This window comes from Taudactylus pleione, unplaced genomic scaffold (assembly GCF_031769625.1).
Source record: "Taudactylus pleione unplaced genomic scaffold, aTauple2 ptg001052l, whole genome shotgun sequence".
In the NCBI taxonomy this organism is placed as follows: domain Eukaryota; kingdom Metazoa; phylum Chordata; class Amphibia; order Anura; family Myobatrachidae; genus Taudactylus; species Taudactylus pleione.
The window spans coordinates 823,843-848,655 of NW_028285453.1; the positions used below are offsets into that span (position 1 = coordinate 823,843).

At 43.4% G+C, this 24,813-nt stretch overlaps 1 protein-coding gene and 1 pseudogene across 1 annotated transcript in view; both read right to left on the reverse strand.

The window, feature by feature from the left end:
* Positions 1 to 24,813, reverse strand: part of TAX1BP1 (Tax1 binding protein 1) — a 147,971-nt gene that overhangs the window by 78,960 nt on the left and 44,198 nt on the right. The window contains exons 3-5 of the mRNA XM_088461454.1: positions 24,177 to 24,279; positions 17,314 to 17,501; positions 2,843 to 3,001 (exon numbers count right to left, since the gene is read on the reverse strand). Coding sequence (XP_088317580.1) covers positions 2,843 to 3,001; positions 17,314 to 17,501; positions 24,177 to 24,279 — 450 coding nt within the window. The remainder of the gene's footprint in view (positions 1 to 2,842; positions 3,002 to 17,313; positions 17,502 to 24,176; positions 24,280 to 24,813) is intronic.
* Positions 10,821 to 11,033, reverse strand: LOC148453955 (U2 spliceosomal RNA; annotated as a pseudogene).

Here is a 24,813-nt window from a genome sequence, read left to right on the forward strand (position 1 = left end):
ATATGCTATCACCGCCCCACTTCACTAACTGTGAAGAACAGCCAATCGTTCACATTAGGTCATACACATACAGATATGTATGGACAGTCTTGACACAAGGGGGGTTGGACTTGATCACCATCTGCATGGCCACAATTATAGCATGAACATGAGAACTACATTCTTCACCAATCAATGGTTTCCGTCTGTCAACGGGCATCTAATAAAGCACAGGGCCTTCTACTGGCCTTTTCCTATGGCTCATGGAATCAAGCTGTGTAAATAAATACAACAGTGCTTTACACGATCAAGGGTGCATTTTCTCTAGAGGAGCAGAACTTATGAAGGGCGACTCTTCAACACTAAATGGCAATTCGCTTGTAAGAATGGCAATATACACTGCTCAAAAAAAATAAAGGGAAGACTAAAATAACACATCCTAGATCTGAATGAATGAAATATTAAATACTTTGTTCTTTACATAGTTAAATGTGCCGACACCAAAATCACACAAAAATTATGATTGGAAATCAAATTTATTAACCCATGGAGGTCTGGTTTTGGAGCCACACTCAAAATTAAAGTGGAAAAACACACTACAGGCTGCTCCAACTTTGATGTAATGTCCTTAAAACAAGTCAAACTGAGGCTCAGTAGTGTGTGTGGCCTCCACGTGCCTGTATGACCTCCCTACAACGCCTGGGCATGCTCCTGATGAGGTGGCGGATGGACTCCTGAGGGATCTCCTCCCAGACCTGGACTAAAGCATCTGCCAACTCCTGGACAGTCTGTGGTGCAACGTGGCGTTGGTGGATGGAGCGAGACATGACGTCCCAGATGTGCTCAATTGGATTCAGGTCTGGGGAATGGGCGGGCCAGTCCATAGCATCAATGCCTTCGTCTTGCAGGAACTGCTCACACACTCGAGCCACATGAGGTCTAGCATTGTCTTGCATTAGGAGGAACCCAGGGCCAACCGCACCAGCATATGGTCTCACAAGGGGTCTGAGGATCTCATCTCAGTACCTAATGGCAGTCAGGCTACCTGTAGCGAGCACATGGAGGGCTGTGCGGCCCCCCAAAGAAATGCCACCCCACACCCATTACTGACCCACTGCCAAACCGGTCATGCTGGAGGATGTTGCAGGCAGCAGAACGTTCTACTTGACGTCTCCAGACTCTGTCACGTCTGTCACATGTGCTCAGTGTGAACCTGCTTTCATCTGTGAAGAGCACAGGGCGCCAGTGGTGAATTTGCCAATCTTGGTGTTCTCTGTCAAATGCCAAACGTCCTGCACGGTGTTGGGGTGTAAGCACAACCCCCACCTATGGACGTCGGGCCCTCATACCACCCTCATGGAGTCTGTTTCTGACTGTTTGAGAAGACACATGCACATTTGTGGCCTGATGGAGGTCGTTTTGCAGGGCTCTGGCAGTGCTCTCCGGTTCCTCCTTACGCAAAGGCGGAGGTAGCGGTCCTGCTGCTGGGTTGTTGCCCTCCTACGGCCTCCTCCACGTCTCCTGATGTACTGGCCTGTCTCTTGGTAGCGTCTCCATGCTCTGGACACTACGCTGACAGACACAGCAAACCTTCTTGCTACAGCTCCCATTGATGTGCCATCCTGGATGAGTTGCACTACCTGAGCCACTTGTGTGGGTTGTAGACTCCGTCTCATGCTACCACTAGAGTGAAAGCACCGCCAGCATTCAAAAGTGACCAAAACATCAGCCAAAAAGCATAGGAACTGAGAAGTGGTCTGTGGTCACCATCTGCAGAACCACTCCTTTATTGGGGGTGTCTTGCTAATTGCCTATAATTTCCACCTGTTGTCAATTCCACTTGCACAACAGCATGTGAAATTGATTGTCAATCACTGTTGCTTCCTAAGTGGACAGTTTGATTTCACAGAAGTGTGAATGACTTGGAGTTACATTGTGTTGTTTAAGTGTTCCCTGTATTTTTTTGAGCAGTGTACTTAGGGGTAGATTTATTAAAGCTTCTAAAAATTAAAAGTGGTGGTTTTGCCCATAGCGACAATCAGATTCTATTATTTTCTAGGAAGCAGAAATGATAGCTAGAATGTGAACATAGGATATGGAAAACTCCACCACTTTTCATTTTAGGAATGTTTTAGTAAATCTAACCCTGAAGTACACAGTAGACGATTTTTAAATGATTTGTCGATTTCGATGATTTCCAACGGATCGGAACGACAAATCGTTTAAATTGTCCAGTGTGTACACACTATGCGTACCCTCGCGGGGTCGTCCGTCGCAAATAGGAGGTGCCAAGCATTAGCCATTACATGTTGCATCTACAGGATAATCAGATGCTAGATTTGGCAATTCAAACACATTTGGGGTAAGAAGTAATTTTAAAACTGCACTATTTCCTTTAAAAAATATACATTTACATGGACATACACTTAAGCTGAGTATACACCATTCTATATATGTTGTCCAATATATCACACAAAACTGATCGGAACGTTATAACGGACATATCGTATAGTGGGTACGAATAATCTGTTGTTCACTGCATTGTCCCATTGGATTGTGCTGCACGTCCAATGGCATGATTCAATGAACAACGCGGTGTAGTTACATGCAGCATGTAACAATACATTGCACCATCGTACGGCGGATCATTCAGTGTGTATTGTTACACTACTTGCAGCATCACTGGGGGGCATCATCGTTAGATACTGTATGTACCCAGCTTTACACCATCAGTAGTTTGTGGTCTGATCTACCATCATTATGTTTAATAGGCAGAGCTGCACATTTTTAATAGTTACTACAATATGCATCAATCTCTGTTGACTGCAGTGAGAAAGGTGCCTGAATAATACAAGTTACTTACGTCTCGTTCTGAAACCAGTTGGTCAGACAGCTCTCTTTCACGTGACAGTTCACTCTCCAGCCTTTCCACTTGCTGTCTCAGTTGGGTTGTCTCTTTCTCCAGTACGGTGGTTATCTTTAGCAATTCCTCCTTTTCTTTCATTGTTTTTTCTATTTTTATCTGAAAATGTAATTCCCAAATGATCATTAACAAGTAAACTAACCATTATGTTAGACACCTGCAAATTCTTAACATATATGCAGCCCACGCAATGGAGGCAGACATTCTGCAGCGTGAACCAATCTTCAATACAAATCAACATGATCAATTCACTAGGAACCAGTCTAGGACACAAGCTGCCACTCTCTTTCTCTAGGAACCAGTCGAGGGCACAAGCTGCCACTCTCTTTCACTAGGAACCAGTGGAGGGCACGAGCTGTCACTCTCTTTCACTAGGAACCAGTCAGGGGCACAAGCTGTCACTCTCAACTTCACAAGGAACCAGTTGAGGGTACAAGCTGCCACTCTCTTTCACTAGGAACCAGTCGAGGGCACGAGCTGTCACTCTATTTCACTGGGAACCAGTCTAGGGCACAAGCTGACACTCTCTCTTAGCAGAAGATGTATCAAAACTTAGAAAGCGATAAAATGGAGACTTTGCCCATAGCAACCAATCAGCTTCTAGCTATCATTTATCCAGTCTACAAAATAAGTGTTGGAAGCTGATTGGTTGCTATTAGCAATGTCTTCACATTATCTCTAAGGTTTGATACATCTCCCACTAAGTGAGAGGAGCACTTTAAAGCACAATCATGACATGAAGGTGCAGTCTCATGCACTACACTAGTGGTGTCAAACTCGGGCCCTCCAGCTGCAGTGGAACTACACATCCCAGCATGAGGTGCCACAGTTTTGCTATTAGGGCATGCTAAAACTGTGGCAGAGCATGCTGGGATGTGAAGTCCCACAAAAGTTGAAGGGGCAGAGTTTGACACCACTGCACTACACAGTAATATAAATATTTTATTTAATTTCAGGCAATGCACTTGGCAGACCTAGTGGACTCTTGTATAGACATCAAGCTAAGCCATTTTTAATACAGGCCTATTGTGGCATAACAGCCCAGGCATTGCGCCAAAGTAGCAGGACTGTATTGTAAAAACATCAACAAGTCAAAATGCACTTGCAGATTATGGCCGGATTGTGTTTATATTGAGTAAGACATTTTTATGTGGTCAGTAACTGTTAAGTTGATATAAATACATTACACGCAAATATTTACGAAATAAATACAAAGCTTGCAAGTTAAAATAATCACATATATAACCGCTGCTGGGGGGAGGAGATTCATTCAAAGGTCCCCACATGGAACAGGTGGAGAGTAATGGAGTTGGATACATTTATTTTGGCCCACTTTCTGTTTTACATTCAAGTGGTATCAGCATCATGACCGTGTCCTATGGATAACACTGTATCCCAACAGAATAAAATGGTAGCTAACACAAGTTAAAGTGCATACACACACACAATGATTTTTTGAACGATTATCGATAACGATATCGTTCAATCGTTGATACAATCATTCACTTTCTGAGTTAAAACGATGAACGATTATCGTTCATGCGCGTTCACGTTTGTAGCTTGTAGTTCAGTCAGTCTGAGCAACTGAACGATTTTCATTAAGGGAATATGCAAAAATCGTTTGCAGTTCAAAAAATATTTCATTACACTTTAAAAAATCTGACAGATAATCTGACAGAAAATCGTTCATAAAATCGTTGGTAACAAAATCGTTGTGTGTGTATGCAGCTTTATTGTGTTTTTTAAACTATTTATTCAAGAAACTATAGACCATACAATAATATCAGTGTGTAACAGATTTGCTTCTTCCTCATTTTTGCAATTTACCACAGGGTTGGTGAGTGGGGTAGGCAAAGATTTTGTATCACAGAAGTGGGAGAGAACCAGCCAATGGAAGGAACACATTAGTAACATTTAATAGGTGGTAGTGGTTCTTCAATTAAAACAATCCGGCTGCCCTGATGTGACCCCTGACTCAGCTCTCTGCTTTATCCTAACACCTGATCTCCCGCGCAGTCTTGGTGTCTCCACCTCCTTTAAGCTGGGTACATACCATAGGATGGTGAGACCCAGCGACAGTGCGATACAATGATACATCGCACGCGCCGGCGTACGGCAGCACAATGTATCGCTACATGCTGCATGCAACTCTGCCGCGTCGTTCATTGCATCGTCCCATCTGCCGTGCAGAACAGAACGATGCGATGAACTACTGTCATGGACAAAGGATCGGGAGTATATGATATATTGTTCCGATCCACATCAGAACGATATACTGTATTGTGTGCACCCAGCTTAATACTACTAGGATATCCAAATCTCTTCTCTTTTCTAATCTCCAATGTCAACTACCGCAGCTGCCTGCTATCTGGCATTTCCCTTCCCCATTTGTCACCACTATGATTCATAGAAAAATTCTAGGGAAAGACCCATTTCTCACTATTACTGGTCCACATTTACCACACCACTAGCAAATTCCTACAGCGGCTCCCTATAACCTCCAAAATCTAAATTACTCTCTCTCAGCAGTTCTTCTTCATATATCTGAAACTTCATCTTGTTCAGCTCACAGCCTCCTAAATATGCCTCTGACCGTCACCTCCCATCTCCTGATAACCACCCCTAAAAGTGCTTACAAGCATGAGAAGCGGATAAAGAGGGTTGGGGGCTGGACAGAGAGGGGGGGCAGGGTGTAGTCGGTGAAGGCGCGTAGCCGGGACAGACTAATGTAACCCAGCATATGCAGTCTCTTTTCTAGTAATAAGACATATTAGAAAACCTTATTTACCTGTGACCTCCTATTTGGGTTGTCCTCAATGGCTATAATAGTAAAACACAGGGGATAGTCGCCTCTGCACTGTTACAGCTATCAGTGAACACACAGAATCGGAATGTCGCAGGTACTACTATTTTTTTTTCTCTATTATTAACTACATTTCTCAAGCTTTGAAAAACATTGGCAAGCTGATATGATAACGACATGCTTACTCTTTTGTATAGTATGTATTATTGTAAAGAGAAATAAAAAGGATATACAAACACACACACAGACACACACACACTCCCCTCAAGCTCTCAAACTTTATCTTTAAGGTAGATTTGAATGTTCATTCAATGAATACTTCAGACAAAGAGTTTCTATTTAGTGCCATAAATGGCAATTAGTGAACTGTAATAAAATAGAAAAACATACCATTAGGCCTTCGGTTGCAGATTTACAGCCTTTACTTAGCCTTCTGGTGCTAGGATACCATTACAGACACAAGCCGTGCAGTGATAGGATGGAGCTATAGAGTCACATTGGTTGGGATTTGTTTATCCTGCTCCCAAACATCCCTTTTCAGATGTTAAAAGGACAGTTCAACATGACTGCAGAATGACTCAATTGCGGACGTTAATTATATTGTCTTTTACAAAATGCTGTACCCAAGGTTACAAAGTCATTACTTTCCTATCCAGAAATGTAATGACAAAACCACTAGGTGATCAAAAAGTACACAAAATACAGACCCGTAACTAGACTTTTTGGTGCCCTGTGCCAGAGAGAGCATTGGCGCCTACCCCCTCCCATCCCCTTTTCTTTTGTAAATAGGGACATAAGATAGTGCACCTGAAAAAGGGCCATGGCCTCATGGGGAAGGGCCAGGGAAGAGATAGGAGAGGCCAGGAGATGCTGGGGATAAAAGAAAAGGAAGCTACAAGTGAGAATGATAATAAACAGGGAAACTGACTGGCCCAAACAGTGCCCCCTGCCCTGCAGTGCCCTGTGCCATGGCACAGGTCGCACCACCCTAGTTACGGCCCTGACAAAATATGTAACTGCAATAAATGATTGTCAGTACATGAGACTGAGGACAAAGTGGAGTTTGATGGAAAGCGCCAATTAAATTTCTTAATCTTGAAAACTGCATATATGATTTTTAATAAGGGGCAATTTACATGTTGGAACAATGTAGTTGGGTCATTCCACAGAATTTGAAAAAAAGGTGCAAAAAAAAGTTTTTTAATTGTGATGGAAAACACTACTCATTCATACTGAAAAACTGTGATTTTTCTTGTGGTTAACTTTATTTTTGTCTCAAAAGTTTGGCTCTAGACACACATTGCAAATACAAATTCAAAAAATCTATATATAAACAAGTGATTAAATTTTTTTACTTTAACCTATCTATACTTCACTTATAAGGTCCATTGTGTATTTATTATATATTTTCAATGTATTCTGAGTGAAACTGCACCATCAAAAAAAAATTAGTTGTATTCTGGACATATTGTGTATCAGAACTTACATTTTCAACAGTAACATACATGACCATTTGCACAATATTTTTGTTTGTGCAAAAGCTAAAAAAAAAAAAAAATGTACTAATTTTATTTAGTATTAGAATTTTTAATGGTCATGTATGCGATACTGTGGTTAGGTACTGTATGTGACATAAGAATGAGTTACGTATGTGACATTGTTATAATTTTGTTTATTTTCTCTTAGGAAGAAATGTTTTTTTTTTCCCCTGACATTCTTAAAAGAGCTCATTGATAGAACCCATTGGTTAAATAGAATAGACAGCGAGATGCCAGTACCGGCGAGATTCTGGCGAGTCGGTATGAAGTTTTAAAGTGGAAATAGGAGAATTTGTGGTCTTATCTTGTTAAATTCTTTTCTTCGACTCCATAGGAGGCACAGGGATCACTCTGGGTATAGCCTTGAGAGGGAGAGTCTGGGCACCAAACAGTTACTGATTTTCTTCCCTGAAGCCCCCAGGCTCCCTCTGCACTATACCCTGCTCCCAGCCACCGGCCAACCAGTTTAAGTTAGCAAGCCAATGGCAGGAGCAAGGAGAAGAAGTGGGAGAAGGAAGACCGGCACACACTCAGAACACACGTCAGAGAAGGGTGCACTAAGAACCGGAATCAGAGGGAAAAAAACCCACAAGCCAGGTGCGTCAGGGTGGGTGCCATGTGCCCCCTTATGGAGTCGAAGAAAAGGATTTAACAAGGTAAGACCATAAATCCTTCTTTCTTCTTCCTCCACTATGGGGCACAGGGAGGGGACGCTCCTGGGCTGCACTGGGAACCCCCTTTTTGTCCGAAGACAGCGTCCGAAGACGAAAAGTTGACAACTGCATAGAAAAGTGTCGGCATATAACCACGTGGCAGCTGTACTGCAGAAACACCACGTTGAGTCTCCCACGAAGGTTCTACTGACCTGGAATAATGAGCAATCACCACAGCAGGGGCAGGAGATCCGACACAGAGTGTGGCGGATAGCAATCAGGGCCACCAGGATAATCTGTTCAAAAACCATCCAGTCCTGCTTGTGAAAATCATACAGGACCACAGAGAAACTGATCTCCTGGTCTGTTCATGGAAAAATACCAGAGAGCCTACATTCTTAGATGCGTTCACCAGTAAGGAGACCAGAACGCAGAAAACCGGATCAACACAACCCTAGGTAGGAGAGGAACCGAGATACAACGCTGGGTAAGAACCCAAGCGAGAACGCAGAATGGCCCGATCTAAGGATAAAATCAGAGAGGGGGAGCGACAAGACAAGGTGCTCAAACACACACACACTCCACGCCAAGCAATGACAAGTTGTAAGACAGCTCTCCTGGTAAACCAATGAATGAGCAATGTGCACCGCAAACAAGGAATCCAGGACTCCTAAGGGAGTTTTTATTAAACAGTCCTAAGAACCAAGGAAAGGTTCAAAGGAGCCACTGAAGAACAAATGGTGATAGCACACAGAGGACGCCCCCGAAAAATAGTCCGGACCTCCAGTAGGCGCGGAAACAGTCATTGGAGAAGAAACAACAATTCACAGACGAGAAGATTCAAAATAGCTGGAATTATCTGAGGAAGAAGCCTCTAACCAAACTCCTCAAGATGTCCTCTAATTTGGTACGATATTCTGATCAAAGTGGGCCACTCGGCAAGTAGCATGGTACAACAGATCCCCCTAGAAAAACCCTCCTAGCTTGCAGGAGGGGTGACAAGAGCCACTTCAGCAAAGTGAGGTGGGCTAGAATCTGATGGAAGTATGGGCTCGGAGACCAAAAACTGACCGTAAAGGAAGGCGCATTAGGCGCTGACTGAGAGGTGAAAGAGCTGCGTACTATGGTCGCCGGGGACAAGCTTAGACACGAGGATCACCATGCACCCTTCCAACTGTTATCCGTGGAGCATGAACAGTGGAGGAAAGATAAATAAGAGGCCCCAGTGATCACAAGGCACTGAAATGCGTCAGAATGTAGAGCCCACTCACCTGAGTGAACGACCTGGCAGCCTAGGAGTCCTCTGCTGCAGGAGAACTCTAGGAAGGACGGCCGCCTACAGAGCAGAATGATGATGCTCCACCCAACTGGAGGAGCAGCTGACCTTCTTAATGGAACCACAACTGAGAGCACCTCCCCGATGGCTTGTGTGGCAACAGGTATCAAGCCAGACTAGTACCGGACGATGATGGTGAAGGGGTAGAACTAGAGAGCTCTAAGAACCAAACAGAACAGCAGAATGAAAAACGGTAACAGACTCCAATGGGCCGCCCACCATTCCTAAAGAGTTAATGACAAGTAACTGCCCTCCACCCATGGAGATGTGCATCGGTGGTAAGAAGGACCCCTGTTCTGGGTCCCAATTGGAGCGGCCCATAGCCAAATGGGTCTCCTTTAGCTAAGTGCAACAAAAATCGGAAAGAATCTATGTCATAGGGCCCGAATTTCCCTGTGATGAGGCAGAGTGTGAAACAGAGCAAACTACCGTAACTCCACCCTGTCGAATAAATAGATTAGAGAGCCCAAGATCTGCCTTAAAGAATGTAAGAACACTCGGTACAGATGCCACAAATGAGGGAATGGTACCCGGAAGTCCGTAATTATAAAGGCAGGGACTAATAACCGCCGAACATTGGAATGCAGCAAACCACTCCACCAAGGGAAAAGGCTTCCAAATAATGATCCAACTGTGGGACCACCGAAGATCTACCTTGAGATAGATGGATATCCAGTGGCTGAGCCCTGATGAGCAGGTCAAGACGAGCTGCCATACATAACGGTCCTGATCCTCATGAAAACCATGAGGGGCTGAGGACCTACCCTAACGGTGATACCGGCACTAGAAGTGATTATACTGCACAGCATACACAAGGAAGTGCTGGTGACTGATTCAGATGGTAATATGTAAATATGCCTTTATGTGAAAGGATGCTTTGCGAACCTCTAGACTGAGCGAATGATGGAGCGGAGCGACCCCATGTGGAACCTGAGAATCATGGAGTCCCTGCTAGCGCCCAGAGAAAGAGGATGGGCTGGAACATACAATCCGGAATCTGACAAGTAAGAGACTGGTAAAGTCACTTGCCCCTTTCAGAGACAAGGTCCTGGACAATAACCGTGGATATCAGAGGGAAGTGAACAGTTTCCCAGTGTGCTTGGGAAACCCACTAAGGAATATATGAGTCCCTTATGGTACTCGAACCTGGGCTGTGCTGGTCCCAAGACGGGAGCACTAGCCGCATCAGAAGTGGGATCTGAATCACATCTCCAGAGGAGACTGCGCCCTAGGCCACTTGGCCATCCTGACCCCACACTGGAGTTCCCCAAGTGAAAATCCACCCCAATGGCGGACTATGGTCATCTACATCAGGGCCCATAGAAGAGGAACTCCTTAATCTAGAAGGTAGGTGGCCTGGAAAAGAAGGCAGACAATGTATCTAGGCACTACCTAGAGACTGCCCAACACCGGACCATCGGGACATTTTCTAAATACAGAAGAGCCTCTAAGTACTTATAGCCCAGAGCCCCAGGAATGTAGCCAGAGCACTGTCCTTGCCACCATGGCAGATTTCCATGCTTAAGAGGTTAATATGACTATGTCAATGACCTCATAATTAACTAATTAACTAGGTAGAAGCCACCAGTAGGAGATCCTCAAGCTACTACTGCAATACCAGATCAATGCGTGGAGTGGACAGAGCAAGCTCTTCTTCCATCTCCCTGTTCTAAAGATCCATTTAATATATGGTCCTCAGATAGGGGGCGTATTAGATATTAAACTGATAAGAACAGATACTACACATGTTGGCTTTAAGTACCTGGTCTCTAGACCTAGGGGCTTTTAAGTTTAAAGGTACAGAAATAAATCTACCTTTAAGGGCCTGGGGACTCCAGCTTCATGTAATGAGGATTCACAACCGGACATGACCTAGTGCCATCTAGCATCAGCCACTCCTGTACTGAATAAGTGAAGGAGTGCTGCATCTATCTGGCTCTACTGCAGTAGTGATCCTCCTTGTAGGAAGGAAACCTGCGCATCAGCCCGCCGGACCATGAAAGACTAACTGGTCGGGAGATGTAAACTGGTAAGTTAACATCCACATAACCTGTAAATGGAAGTCTGTGATGGCTCCCTTGATTGGTAGCCATGGTTGAAAGAACCTTCACGCAACGTAGCTTTGAAACACAAAGAACCTGTGAAAGGGATTCCTCGGCCATCGCGGTTTCAGAACACAGAGGTCTGTGGAGAAAGTACATTAGTACACAGCTCTAGAAAACAGTTCAACAGCTATGTAAGACAGGAGCACCCGCCTCTTTAGGGCTTCAACCTTTGAAGCCATTTAAAAGCAGTCCAAGTGTTTCCACCACACAAAAGTTATAAAAAACATACAGTCAGGTGCAGCATAGACGGTGTAATGGTTAGCATTACTGCCTCACAGCACTGAGGTTGTGGGTTCAATTCCCACCATGGCCCTAACTGTGCGGAGTTTGTATATTCTTCCTGTGCTTGCGTGGGTTTCCTCCGGGTACTCCGGTTTCCTCCCACAAATTGGCTCCCAACACAAATTAACCCTAGTGTGAATGTGTGTGCGCATGTGATAGAGAATATAGATTGTAAGCTCCACTGGGGCAGGGACTGATGTGAATAGACAAATATTCTCTGTAAAGCGCTGCGGAATATGTGTGCGCTATATAAATAACTTGTAATAAATAAATATTGGGACATATTTTGGCCTCTATTCACCACCACAATGGCTTTCAAATGAAACAAACAACATGTGCTTTAAATGCAGACTTTCAGATTTAATTTGAGGGTAATTACATCCAAATCAGGTGAACAGTGTAGGAATTACAACGGTTTCTATATGTGCCTCCCACTTTTTAAGGGGCCAAAAGTAATGGGACTATCAACTCAAAAGCTATTTCATGGACGGGTGTGGGCTATTCCCTCGTTATTTCATTATCAATTAAGCAGGTAAAAGGTCTGGAGTTGATTCTAGGTGTGCCACTTGCATTTGGAATCGGTTGCTGTCGACTCTCAATATGAGATCCAAAGAGGTGTCACTATCAGTGAAGCAAGCCATCATTAGAGCTGAAAAATCAAAACAAACCCATCAGAGAGATAGCAAACACATTAGGTGTGGCCAAATCAACTGTTTGGAACATTCTTAAAAAGAAAGAACGCACCGGAGAGCTCAGCAACACCAAAAGACCCGGAAGACCACGGAAAACAACTGTGGTGGATGACAGAAGAATTATTTCCCTGGTGAAGAAAAACCCCTTCACAACAGTTGGCCAAATCAAGAACACTCTCCAGGAGGTAGGTGTATATGTGTCAAAGTCAACAATCAAGAGAAGACTTCACAAGATTGAATATAGAGGGTTCAACCCAACAAGATGTAAACCATTGGTGAGCCTCAAAAACAGGAAGACCAGATTAGAGTTTGCCAAACATCTAAAAAAGTCATTACAGTTCTGGAACAACATCCTATGGACAGATGAGACAAAGATCAACTTGTACCAGAGTGATGGGAAGAGAAGAGTATGGAGAAGGAAAGGAACTGCTCATGATCAAAAACATACCACCTCATCAGTGAAGCATGGTGGTGGTAGTGTCATGGCGTGGGCATGTACGGCTGCCAATGGAACTGGTTCCCTTGTATTTATTGATGATGTGACTGCTGACAAAAGCAGCAGAACGAATTCTGAAGTGTTTCGGGCAATATTATATGCTCATATTCAGTCAAATTCTTCAGAACTCATTGGACGGCGCTTCACAGTGCAGATGGACAATGACCCGAAGCATACTGCAAAAGCAACCAAAGAGTTTTTTAAGGCTAAAAAGTGGAATGTTATGCAATGGCCAAGTCAATCCCCTGACATAAATCTGATTGAGCATGCATTTCACTTGATGAAGACAAAACTGAAGGGAAAATGCCCCAAGAACAAGCAGGAACTGAAGACATTTGCAGTAGAGGCCTGGCAGAGCATCACCAGGGATGAAACCCAGCGTCTGGTGATGTCTATGCGTTCCAGACTTCAGGCTGTAATTTCCTGCAAAGGATTTGCAACAAAGCATTAAAAAGTGAAAGTTAGATTTAGGATTGTTTAGTTTGTCCCATTACTTTTGGCCCCTTAAAAAGTGGGAGGCACATATAAAAACCGTTGTAATTCCTACACCGTTCACCTGATTTGGATGTAACTACCCTCAAATTAAATCTGAAAGTCTGCAGTTAAAGCACATCTTGTTTGTTTCATTTCAAAGCCATTGTGGTGGTGAATAGAGGCCAAAATAGGAAAATTCTGTCAATGTCCCAATATTTATGCACCTGACTGTAGATGTGTAGATTACAGGATTGTGCCGTGAATGATAAAGCGCCACAAAAAGAGAAATAAGTGGCATCCTAGCTTTACTGAAGGGGTACTTAGATATAAACATATCCATATATGCATATACATATTTATAAACCAATACATACATATATACATACATCCACAAATTATTAGGACATAAATAAAAAAAGTACCTCAGAAAAGCTGCACACATAACATTCAAGGCACAGAACCAATGGGCAATAATACGGCTCAATAAACAAGCCCTAAGCAGGAAGGAATTAAATGTATACACCAGACTAGCTATAGTGAGGTATACATGGAGACAGGAGCCCAACTACTCTCCAGAGATGTGCTGAGGTGTGCATTTTGTAAAATGGCTGCCCAGCATTTCTCTTTAGGAGTGGAGAGTTTTGAGAGCGTGAGATAGCAATCATACTGGGACAGGCTGTCTGCTATGAGCAAGCACGCTCAGGTACCGAGAATGGGCGAACAGAAAAAGCCTGACTTCCCCCTGTGGTGTGGAACCCAGGGACATGGCCCTCACCGCTGCCAGTGGCGTCCTGTTAGTGGTCTAGTGTATGGAATGGGGACACCCAGGACTAACACTACCAGCACCACCGGTGGTCTCGTGCGGCTCACCTGCCCCAGTCGGCGTCCGGTTGCGGCTGCTGGCTTCGGGAGTGGTAGTGTGCTGTCCCTTCCCGGAGATCTGTGGCAGAAGTCACTGACCCAGTCACCAGTGTGCACTGTCCGCTCTTTGTAGAAATAAAGTGTACTTAAAAATTAACAAAATAAAATAAAAGTAACAGAGGGCCACTAAAAAGCATCCCCCACAAAATGGCACCCTTGCTCCTGCTCAGCAACAAACTTAAAACTGGCTGGCAGGTGGCTGAGGGAAGGTATAGTGCAGCCTGGGGGCTGCTGGGAAGAAAATCAGTAACTATTTGGTGCCCAGACTCTCCCTCTCCAGGCTATACCCAGAGTGATCCCTGTGCCTCCTAGTGGAGGAAAAAGAAAATTTTAATTGCAGAACCAACCCAGTTTTGACTTTCAAATGTTGCTTTAAAACATTGTGACAACTAGCTGGAATGCATCTCGCAGGCTATTACAGTACATTTCCTCAATGGTGTTTAAAGGAAAGTAGTTGATTTCAAACTATAACATTGATGTTTATTCTGCAATCAAACATTATCAAAATGGACACTAAATAAAAAGCAAAGGTGGCTGAAAATCAGAGAAGATATTACCAGAAAAACAGGAATTATACCAGTTTTAAGAAGAAACAAACAAAATAACAGAAAATGTTATGGCAGACATATTAAGAGAGAAAAAAAAACTGCAGCAGCTAAGTAATGACGAGGAAAGAAGAGCTGGCAAGAAAACGGATAATAAGTTATCAGAGTTATCAGGGGGTCTATTTACTAAGCCTTGGATACAGATAAAGTGAATGGAGATAAAATCCAATCAGCTCCTGACATTTTTCAAACACAGCCTGTGCATGGCAGTTAGGAGCTGATTGGAGATAAAGTCCTAGCCAATCAGCTCCTAACTGCCATGCACAGGCTGTGTTTGAAATATGGCAGGAGCGGATTGGTTTGGACTTTATCTCCATTCATTTTATCTCTATCCAAGGCTTAGTAAATAGACCCCCAGGTGTCTCCTGCTGCTTCTACCTCTCTGACTTCACCCTATAGAATTCCACAGACTCCTGGTAAAGGTAGTAAGTTAAACTGTGCCAGCGTTGCCAATATCACTACGGAGATGATTAGCAGCTGTGAGCAGTTTGCTGATTACAGTGAGTTTACAACTGCTGAAAGCCAGGGCAAGTGAAGTCAGTGGTACAACAATAAGTGGTGGTAACATGCTTATGTAGATCAGACATTGTGGGCCTTATTAGGAGTTGCATGCAGCCGGATTTGCACCTTTATGCTAATGCTGCAGCCAATTTCTTTCAAACTAAGACGCCCACTTGCAGCGCCTTGTGCCTCTGTAAATCCGCTGTGGTGCGTCTTTAGTAGGTACACCATCGGATGCACTATCGAAACTTGCACCGGCCATATGGCGGGTGCAGTATCTCTGTCTGAGTATGGCGTCCTGTGTAAGTAGTTGTGCTTCTTTAGATGCAGTCACTGACAACGATACGCACCCGTCTGCCTAGCCACCCCCGTTACCTCCTAGGAATGCCCACGAATATCCACACTCCCTGCGTCTCTGTGGGGGTTGCATATGTAGTGCGTCTCGGACACATGTGCAGTACTTCAAACATCAGCCAACTGCGTGCATATGGGAATCAGGCCCTGTATATACTACTGCAGGTATGCATGATGAAATGACCTGCTGCATACACGAGAAGCATCATTTTATTAAAATATTATTACAAAGTATTAATAAATTGTGTTTAGTGATATTTGTTAGTCCTGTTACAAATCTGTAAATAATTGGAATGTACGAAATAATGCGTGTCTAATGTGACGTCGTGTTATAGTCACATACATGATCATGCAAATTAAATGGTACATGATCAGATATTACAAACATTTCATATATTCTCTGCTAATATTTATTGAAATAACCTTCTATTGTACCTTATAAAGTATAGTTTAGTCTCAGTTTCTACATTTATGCTCTAGATTACCTTAATTATCTATGTATGTATAGTATGTTTGTCACATACATGATTGTGGAATGGTCCAGTTGCAAAGTACATTATAAGACATAAGTGTGACTATGTCACTGCACAGCCTGTCCCCATTCTATATGAGTAGACGCATTATACAGACCAAAAATCTAGAGATGTATCATTTACTTCTAGAAAAGCCACCTCACACTATACTGCCTAATGACACATTTGGCATATCTCCTTAATTATTTTAAATATTTAACTGTTATTCTGACTGTAAGGAATGTTCCCTGTATTGCAATGGTCAGAATAAATTTATGCATAGATTAATTTGCCTCCAATATAAAATTGTTGCATTGGTCAGGCAGAGTAATAAGCATCCATATTAAGCATCCATATTAAAATGACTTACTGTATGCATCAGAGACTGTAGTAAGCCAGAGAGAATAAGGAACCTTAGCTGACAAGCATCAATTAAAATGGGAATAGCTCAAAGTACGCAAAGCCTTTTTATAATAAACATTAAAGGTTTAATGTTATTTTGTGTGTGTGGAGAATCAAGTGCATTACAGAAGATAGTTTATATTCATATTGAACATTGGGCCTGATCCATTACAGATCGCTATTGTGATCACAGCTGTGATTACGCACGCAGACCCACTGCGAGAATATCCTAATGCTTATGTGCAAACGCTATGCCGTCGCAGCCTAACATAAGGATCGCCCGCTTCCCCTTACTCACATCCGTAATACATTGCAAGTCTGCAAAACCATCGGTAACACGAACTACCATCAGAGTTACAACAGGTCTGACCTTACTCGGAATTTGCTAACCTCATCGCACGCAGTGAAAGCTAAAGCTGCGTATGCCATCGCAGTGGGTAATTTATGCACGCCTTGTAACGGCGTTCAAACACGCTGACACGTATGCGTTTGGCCAACCCCCCCCTCCTGGACACCACCCCAACCGGTGACTTCCTGTCAATCAACCTGGGTCTGCGTAGTCACTTCGAATGCAGTGTGATCGCAGTGGAGCCTTCGCGCACTGCGATGCATAGGCATGCGCAGTACACGACATTGGCCATCCGCGTGCGTAATTGCAGTTACGATCTGTAAAGAAACTAGGCCCATTATCCAATTTGAAATAAAAGAGTAGCACAGCAGATGCAGTGGTAACATACCTCAAGCAGACCAGCCTTGGTTGTCACCACCAACATGTCTGAATGACCTTCATCTTCCATGGTTAACAGTTCATCTACCGGAGAAGTTGCCCGGAACTGGAAAGGGGTGCTTGCTCCGCGTATTTCTCCCTTATGTGTCACGTAACAGAACTGGTAAAACTCGCCATCATCATTAGGAAGGTAGTATCCTAAGGTACAAAAAAACAAGAAATAATTTCTACTAATCAGTTCAGATAACGAGGACTTCTTTCCCCAACTAGCCTACATGTCACAGAATTTCTAGACAAATCAGAGCCTTTAGAGGTTTAAATTCGGTATAATGATGTGGTAACAGTTTTATGAGGGCTAGCACCTGTATTCCACATGTAGAAAGTGCCAGCACAGAAAGAAAATCCACCAAAATGTGTACACACTGGAGGGACGGGCATTTGTCATCAGAACGAATGCCTGTGAGAAGTGATTGTGCATCCACACTGGACGACTTTAATGAACGACGGAACGACAGTGATCGCAAAATAGGCACTATAGCGCATATTTACGCGCTACAGGCAGCAAAGGACTCACTTTTTAAAAATGAGCGGGTCCTGCAGGTCCAGTGGGTCCAGCCGGCGAATAACATCTTCAGCAGCTTCTCCCCACGTCCCCAACCAATCACTGCAGCCGACAGCATCTCTTTGTCAAATAGCCACCTGGGACCTGAAACTATTGGTTTGTGGCCCCTGTTTCCCCACGGTCTGACATATCCCACACACAGACATAACTGAGTAATACAAGCTCCTCTGTGCCCACTGTGTACTATGTGAGATCCTAGGTTGGCTAATCTAGCTCGGTTTCTAAGTGTCATCAGACCTTAAAAAAAATTGCACTTGAAAATCAGTAAATTCTATGGCTGAAAAGTAAAAACAGTGACTGCAAGAAATATATAAAATAAGTAGGTTAACGAAGTTAAGTAAAAGCACCCGGAAGGAGGGGTGTGCACAGAGACCCTATATAACCAGGATTTCCAGCACTACCGCACAATGATGGAATTTGATGGCTAAGTGGAACATGAAATACCATTACTACTCCAGGAACCAGGTACTTTGGGTTGTATTAACACTAATATTTATTCTGGAATGCAGTGAGCCTCTGCATACTTTGGGACGCTTTCACATCAGAAGCATTCTGCACAATCCCTAGGAGCAGGGCACTTTAGCAGCAGCTATTTAAACAGAAAAACTGCAGTTTTTCTATCAACAGTGTATCAGGTTTGGGAACGTAAACGTTTAGCCTGGTGGATTTCAGAACACACCACATTGAATGGGATCTCTGCAAAGAATCCCCATCATTGCCCATGTGCTTGGCAGTCTGACAGTCACAGATCAGCAACTTCAACTCAGAACAAAGAATTTTATTTAAACATGCACCTGGACCCTCAGGTCATTGAAACTGCTATACCAAGGATATCTGCCAGGTAGAATGGAATAAAATATTGTATAAGCCACAAGTACTTGACTCAATACAGTTTATGCTAAAGACAAAAAAGGGGTCATTATAACTTATATCACTTAGTTTAAAAGAACTATGTAACCCCAATAGAGCTTTAATATTTGAATATCTTCTAAACCATCCAAAACCATCCCCCCTTACAACCATCAATGCCCAAGATTCCTACTTGAAATAACAAGATAGACAACATCTGACATGAAATGGTGTTGTCTGCCCCCAAGCAACAACCTGCCCACTCCCATTTCCGTACCCTTTCCTGCAATTTCTTCATTTAATAATCACAAAAGAAGATGACGTATGTACACACCAGCCCACCCCAAAGGGCACTTCCCATCATTATTCAAGCAAGTGGTTGGTACATCTGTTTACCAGACTGACAAACAATATTGCCAACTCCAAGCTACTCATAGCTTCTTTGCCTAACCTCCCCTTACATAACTTACTAGTAAATAAATGACAGGTCATCTCAGCCGCTCTGCCCAGTCTCGATATCCTTAAGGCTCATACACACTGGACGATTTTTATGAATGATAACGTTGAACAATATACCGTTCAAATCATCCACTGTGTATGAACGGAACGATGAACGATGCGCACTCTCACTGGTCGTTAACGGTATCCCCAGTTGTCTGTGCATGCAGCTCAATCTGGGGATATCGTTACCAATGCCATGCTGCCGAATGCAGAATGGGCCTGCAGTCCCCTTTCCCCCCTCGTCGTTCATAGTTGCCGGCATCGGCAAGTGTTTATATGAAGTCGCTCCGTACACACATCGTCCAGTGTGTACGGGGCTTTGCACCCACTCCCAGTACGTAGCTCTCCTTTCCCGTTGCTGCAGCCACACATAATATGCACAGTGCGCGTTAGGTGTGACAAGTGTGTTCCATGCAGCTGTAATTAGGTCATTAGGGAAACATGCATGATTACCTATTTTCTATAAGGCTCCAATTTTAGAATAGACTAGAACCTCTTCCGTCAGGCTTTCATTTCCAACACTCCACAGAGACTACCTTCACTAAGAAGGTCAATAATGTTAGCACTGCTAAATCTAAAGAACACTACTTGCTTCTAGTTTCCCTGGACCTCTTGCTGATCCATTTGACATGGCTGCCTACTCCAAAAACACGTTACATTCCCTAGGTCTGCAGAAAATGGTCTTATCCTTGTTTCCATCCTAATTGGGCAGCACAATTGGGGTAGTGGTTAGCATCACTGTTGTACAGCACAGAGGTCCTGTGTTCGATTCTGACCATGGCCCTAATTGTGTGGAGTTTGTATATTTTCCATGTCCCTACGTGTGTTTCCTCTGGGTACTCTGGTTTCCTCCCACAATCCAAAATTATACTGGTAGGTTAATTGGCTCTTAACTAAAAATTAACCCTAGTGAGAATGTGTGCATGAACATGTGATAGGGCATATAGATTGCACGCTCCACTGGGCAGGGACTGAATATTCTTTGTAGAGTGCTATGGAATTTATGAGCGATATATACACCTTCAGCCATAACATAAGACCATCTGTCTAATACTGTGTAGGTGCTGCCGAAACAGCTCTGACCCATTGAGGCATAGACTCCACAAGACCTCTGAAGGTGTCCTGTGTTATCTGGCACCAAGACGTTAGCAGCAGATCATTCAAGTCCCATAGGATTGCAAGGTGGGGCCTCCATGGCTCGGACTTGTCTTTCCAGCACATCCCACAGATGCTCGATCAAATTGAGATCTGGGGAATTTGGAGGCCAAGTTAACACCTTGAACTCTTTGTTCAGGAATGGTTTGGAGGAAAATGTATGTAGTGTGGCAGAGGGCAATATCCTGCTGAGGCTACTGCCATCAGAGAATACTGTACCATTGCCATGAAGGGGTGCACTTGGTCTGCAACCATGTTTAGGTAGGTGAAATGCGTCAAAGTATCATTCACATGCCAGGACCCAAGGTTTCCCAGCAGAACAATGTCCAGAGCATCACACTGCTTCCGCTGGCTTGCTTCACCTGGTAAACTGACCACATGGACCAAGCCGTCCATATGATGTAAAAGAAACGTGAATCATCAGACCAGGCCACCATTGCTCCATGGTCCAGGTCTGATGCTCACGTGCCCATTGTAGGAGTTTTCAGGGAAGGACAGGGGTCAGCATGTTAGTGCTATGCAGGAAGCTGTGATGCACTGTGTGTTCTGGCACCTTTCTATCATAGCCAGCATTAACTTTTTCACCTCTCAGAGGTTTTAATCCTATGGCTGATGGGTGTAAATAACTTAATAAATAAATAAATATAAAATCTGTCTTTCAGAATTTATCTAGATGTGGCCAGACTCTGGGACTCGTGATTTACTTTTAAAACTAAAAACCTTTCGTGATCTACAGAGCCCGAAAAAGGGTGCATGGTATGCAAGAAAAGGTGGCGTGACCTCGCAGCAAGGGACGTAGGTCTGTCCTGCCGAAATCACACATAGTATCCCCACACAGCAGCACAATCTTATTCACATTACACCACATAGTAGTGTCCCTTATTCATGTTACGACACACAGTAGAACCCCTTATACACAATGCCCCCTGTAGTTGCGCCCCTTATGCAATGCCCCCTGTAGTTGTGCTCCTTATGCAATGCCCCCAGTAGCTGTGACCCTGATGCAATGCCCCCAATAGTTGTGCCCCTTACTGTAGTTGTGCCTCTTATGCAATGCCCCTGTAGTTGTGCTCCTTATGCAATGCCCCCTGTAGTTCTGCCCATTATGCAATGCCCCCTGTAGCTGTGCCCTTTATGCAATGTCCCCAGTAGCTGTGCCCCTGATGCAATGCCACTGATGCAATGCCCCCAATAGTTGTGCCCCTTATGCAATGCCCTCAGTAGTTGTAGCCCCTTATGCAATCCCCCCTGCAGCTGTGCCCATTATGCAATGCCCCTGTAGTTGTGCTCCTTATGCAATGCCCCCTGTAGTTGTGCTCCTTATGCAATGCCCCCTGTAGTTGTGCTCCTTATGCAATGCCATCTGTAGCTATACCCCTTCTGCAATGTCCCCTGTAGTCATTCCTCCAGTACTAGCTCCTCCTCCCAGTGCAGAACAGCCCGACCCCACCCCTGTGAAGAAACTTACCTGTCTTCACGCTGGCACCACTCCACGCCATTAGGGCATTGCTGCTGCTGCTGCTGGATCTAAGTGGATCCAGCAGGCACGCAGGCTCCTCACATGATAACGTCACCCGCGCACTGCATCACTGGGAACGCTGGCCTCTGAAGCAATCAGAGGTTTCTTTAGCCTCCGACCGCTTCAGAGGCCAGTGTTCCCAGTTGCCATGATTAAGTTGGTTGCAATCTACCAGCGGACATGCCGCGAGCCTGATCTAGAATTTCAATCCTCCCCAATTTATCAGTTAATTGGCACATCACTAAGCTCTGTCCTAGGCCATCATTCACATCTATAGCACTTCTTTTAGAAAAACGAAAATACTCCTTGAAATATCTGTATACTAATAGTCTTGTCCTGACATTTCTGTCACCTCAAACTCAGTATTTAAAAAATTAGCTAATAATAATATTCCCACTCGCCAAGAGAAGCTTCCGCTCTATTTTTTTTGACACTACGTAAAAAACCCTACTCCAAACACTCACTGCCAAGGTGTCATCTTTGGCTCACAACAGTCCTTTTTTGTCCACATATTTACTCATTTTTGCGTCCGTCTGTCATATTCTGAGTTGGACAGAACTTAGCCAGATCTGTCTTTCCATGAAACAGGATAATTTTGGGTGGGAGCTGCTCTGACTTGTGGGGGTGTAGCTAAAGCTCTGTGATTACGGGAAAGGGAAACCCGTTTCTGACGGATCTCTTGCACCTAACATGGGGCAGGTGTAAGTGCAAATACTAATGAGGACGGTTGCGGTGACTGGTGTAAAATCGACAGGTGGCACTGGTTTCCACTTGCAGACACACAAATGCCCGCATTAGTCCTACAGATTCTCTAATTAGCATAAAGTAGTAAATCAGGCCAATACGGTTTCCCGTAGCTACAGAGAATCAGCCCCACAAACTGTATCCGAATCCTTCCAAATACATCTAAAAAACATATAAAGTATATGCACTTATCTCACAGAAGAATTTAAGGCATGCACTCATCATTAATTATTGCATTTTCCTTCCCCTAATCAGACTTGGATCCCTTACAATCGATTTGAATACAGCAGCTAGCTGCAATTTTTCCTGCAGTCCGTTCCTCTACATCTCTCCACACGGTCACTCCTTACATTTTTTGCCTGCAATTTACTGAATATAAAACACTTCTACTAATATAGAAAGCCATTATTAAAACTGCAACAACATTGAAAACTTCTGTCAAAATAACTCCCAACTCGACCACGCTGCTCTCCAAAGATCTGCCGCTCTCATCCACACGCATTACCTACTCCCATTCCCATGTTACAGGACTTACTCGGTGGAATATTCTCCTTCATGCTACAAGTTTTCCCCATTAACACCGCTCTACACCGTACACTGGAATTAAATATTCTCTTCCTACACTCAAACTCCTCGGACCCAAACCAACACTGCTGTATGACTGGATAATACAGGCCCACTAATCACTTTTACTGCAATCTGGTTGGACCATTCTGCAATATGTGATACCTAACCTCAAGTTTCCATCTCCTACAGTTTATAAAGTTTGCAAGTAGACTCCCTGACCTCTTAAGTCTGTCATAACACCTAGTCTTGCTGTAATAGTGGATTTGTTCCCAATTGTAAAGTGCTACAGAGTCTGATGCTGCTATATAAACAAAGGTACATAAAATGTGTCTAAAGCAAGTTTAATGATGCTGAGATTGGTTTACGGTACATTTGTACTCCTTGCACCAAGTTATCAAATACCTTTTGCAGACTGAGGTACACTGAACACAAGATCTAGGGAAAGCTACTGTTTTAAGTGCTTGACAGCTTTTGTAACTTGGCTTGTTCAGGTCTCACATGGACATTTTACACAGAACTTCATAAAACTGCATTTTATATCTGTGAGGGAAAAGGATGGAAAGCTCAGAGAGTATATCCAACCTCACTTTATGGCCTAGCTTCTAGTTTACACAGGTGGAAGCATGCAGTGGTTGTTGGACAGCACATCAGAACTTTGCTGGTGCACTAAAACAGGTGAATTATCCAGGGAGACAAAGTAAACCGTGGCCAAGTGTACAAAAGTAATGTCAAACAGACATGAAAAGCATATAAACAGCTTAACGAGGGGAAATAAACTTTAAAATTACAATATAACAAGAGATGGTATACTTCTTTTGGCATACTACAATGGCATACTATAAGTATGTTCTTGATATTTTAAAATATAGATCCAATATTCAAAGGAACCAAAGCCAGGCTTAAAAGTCGGTCTTACCTTGAAAAGTCAGTACGCAGTCACGAGTTGAATCTGCAGAATAATTATCAGGCATGGGAGACCATAGGAAGGTATAGTAGTCTCGTGCAGTGCTCCATCCAACCTGAATATATAATTTAGAAAACAATTATTTGAGGAAAGATTTAGAAACTAAATTTAGTCCACATATTTCTAAAGAGAGCATAAAAGCAGAAAATATCAATTATGAGAAAGTAAAATTTTAGCTTTGTGATTTCATGAGGACAAGGACATACAGGCAGTTAAAATCAGATTTCTGCATTTTGTCTTTTCGTGGGCAAACAGAAACTCCTATAAAACACTCCTATGTGCACAGTGCATGATTATCGTAGTGCCAACACAAAAACAAAATCTTTTTGAAATGTATGCATGTTAATTATTCATTCTGTCAAGACATCCCTGTGCTTTAGGTACTATTTCTCATAATCCCTAATTCACTGTCATATCTTTTCCATTTACCAGAAAAAAAGGAACACAGCACTACTGGATTAAAACCACCTGGACAAACCAATTTGGTCTCTGCATAATTACCCAAACTATAACAATGTAAAAAAAGAAAGAAAAAAAAAAAAAGTCTTATTGCTTTGTTAAATAGATTTCTCATGTTATATTCAGGGGG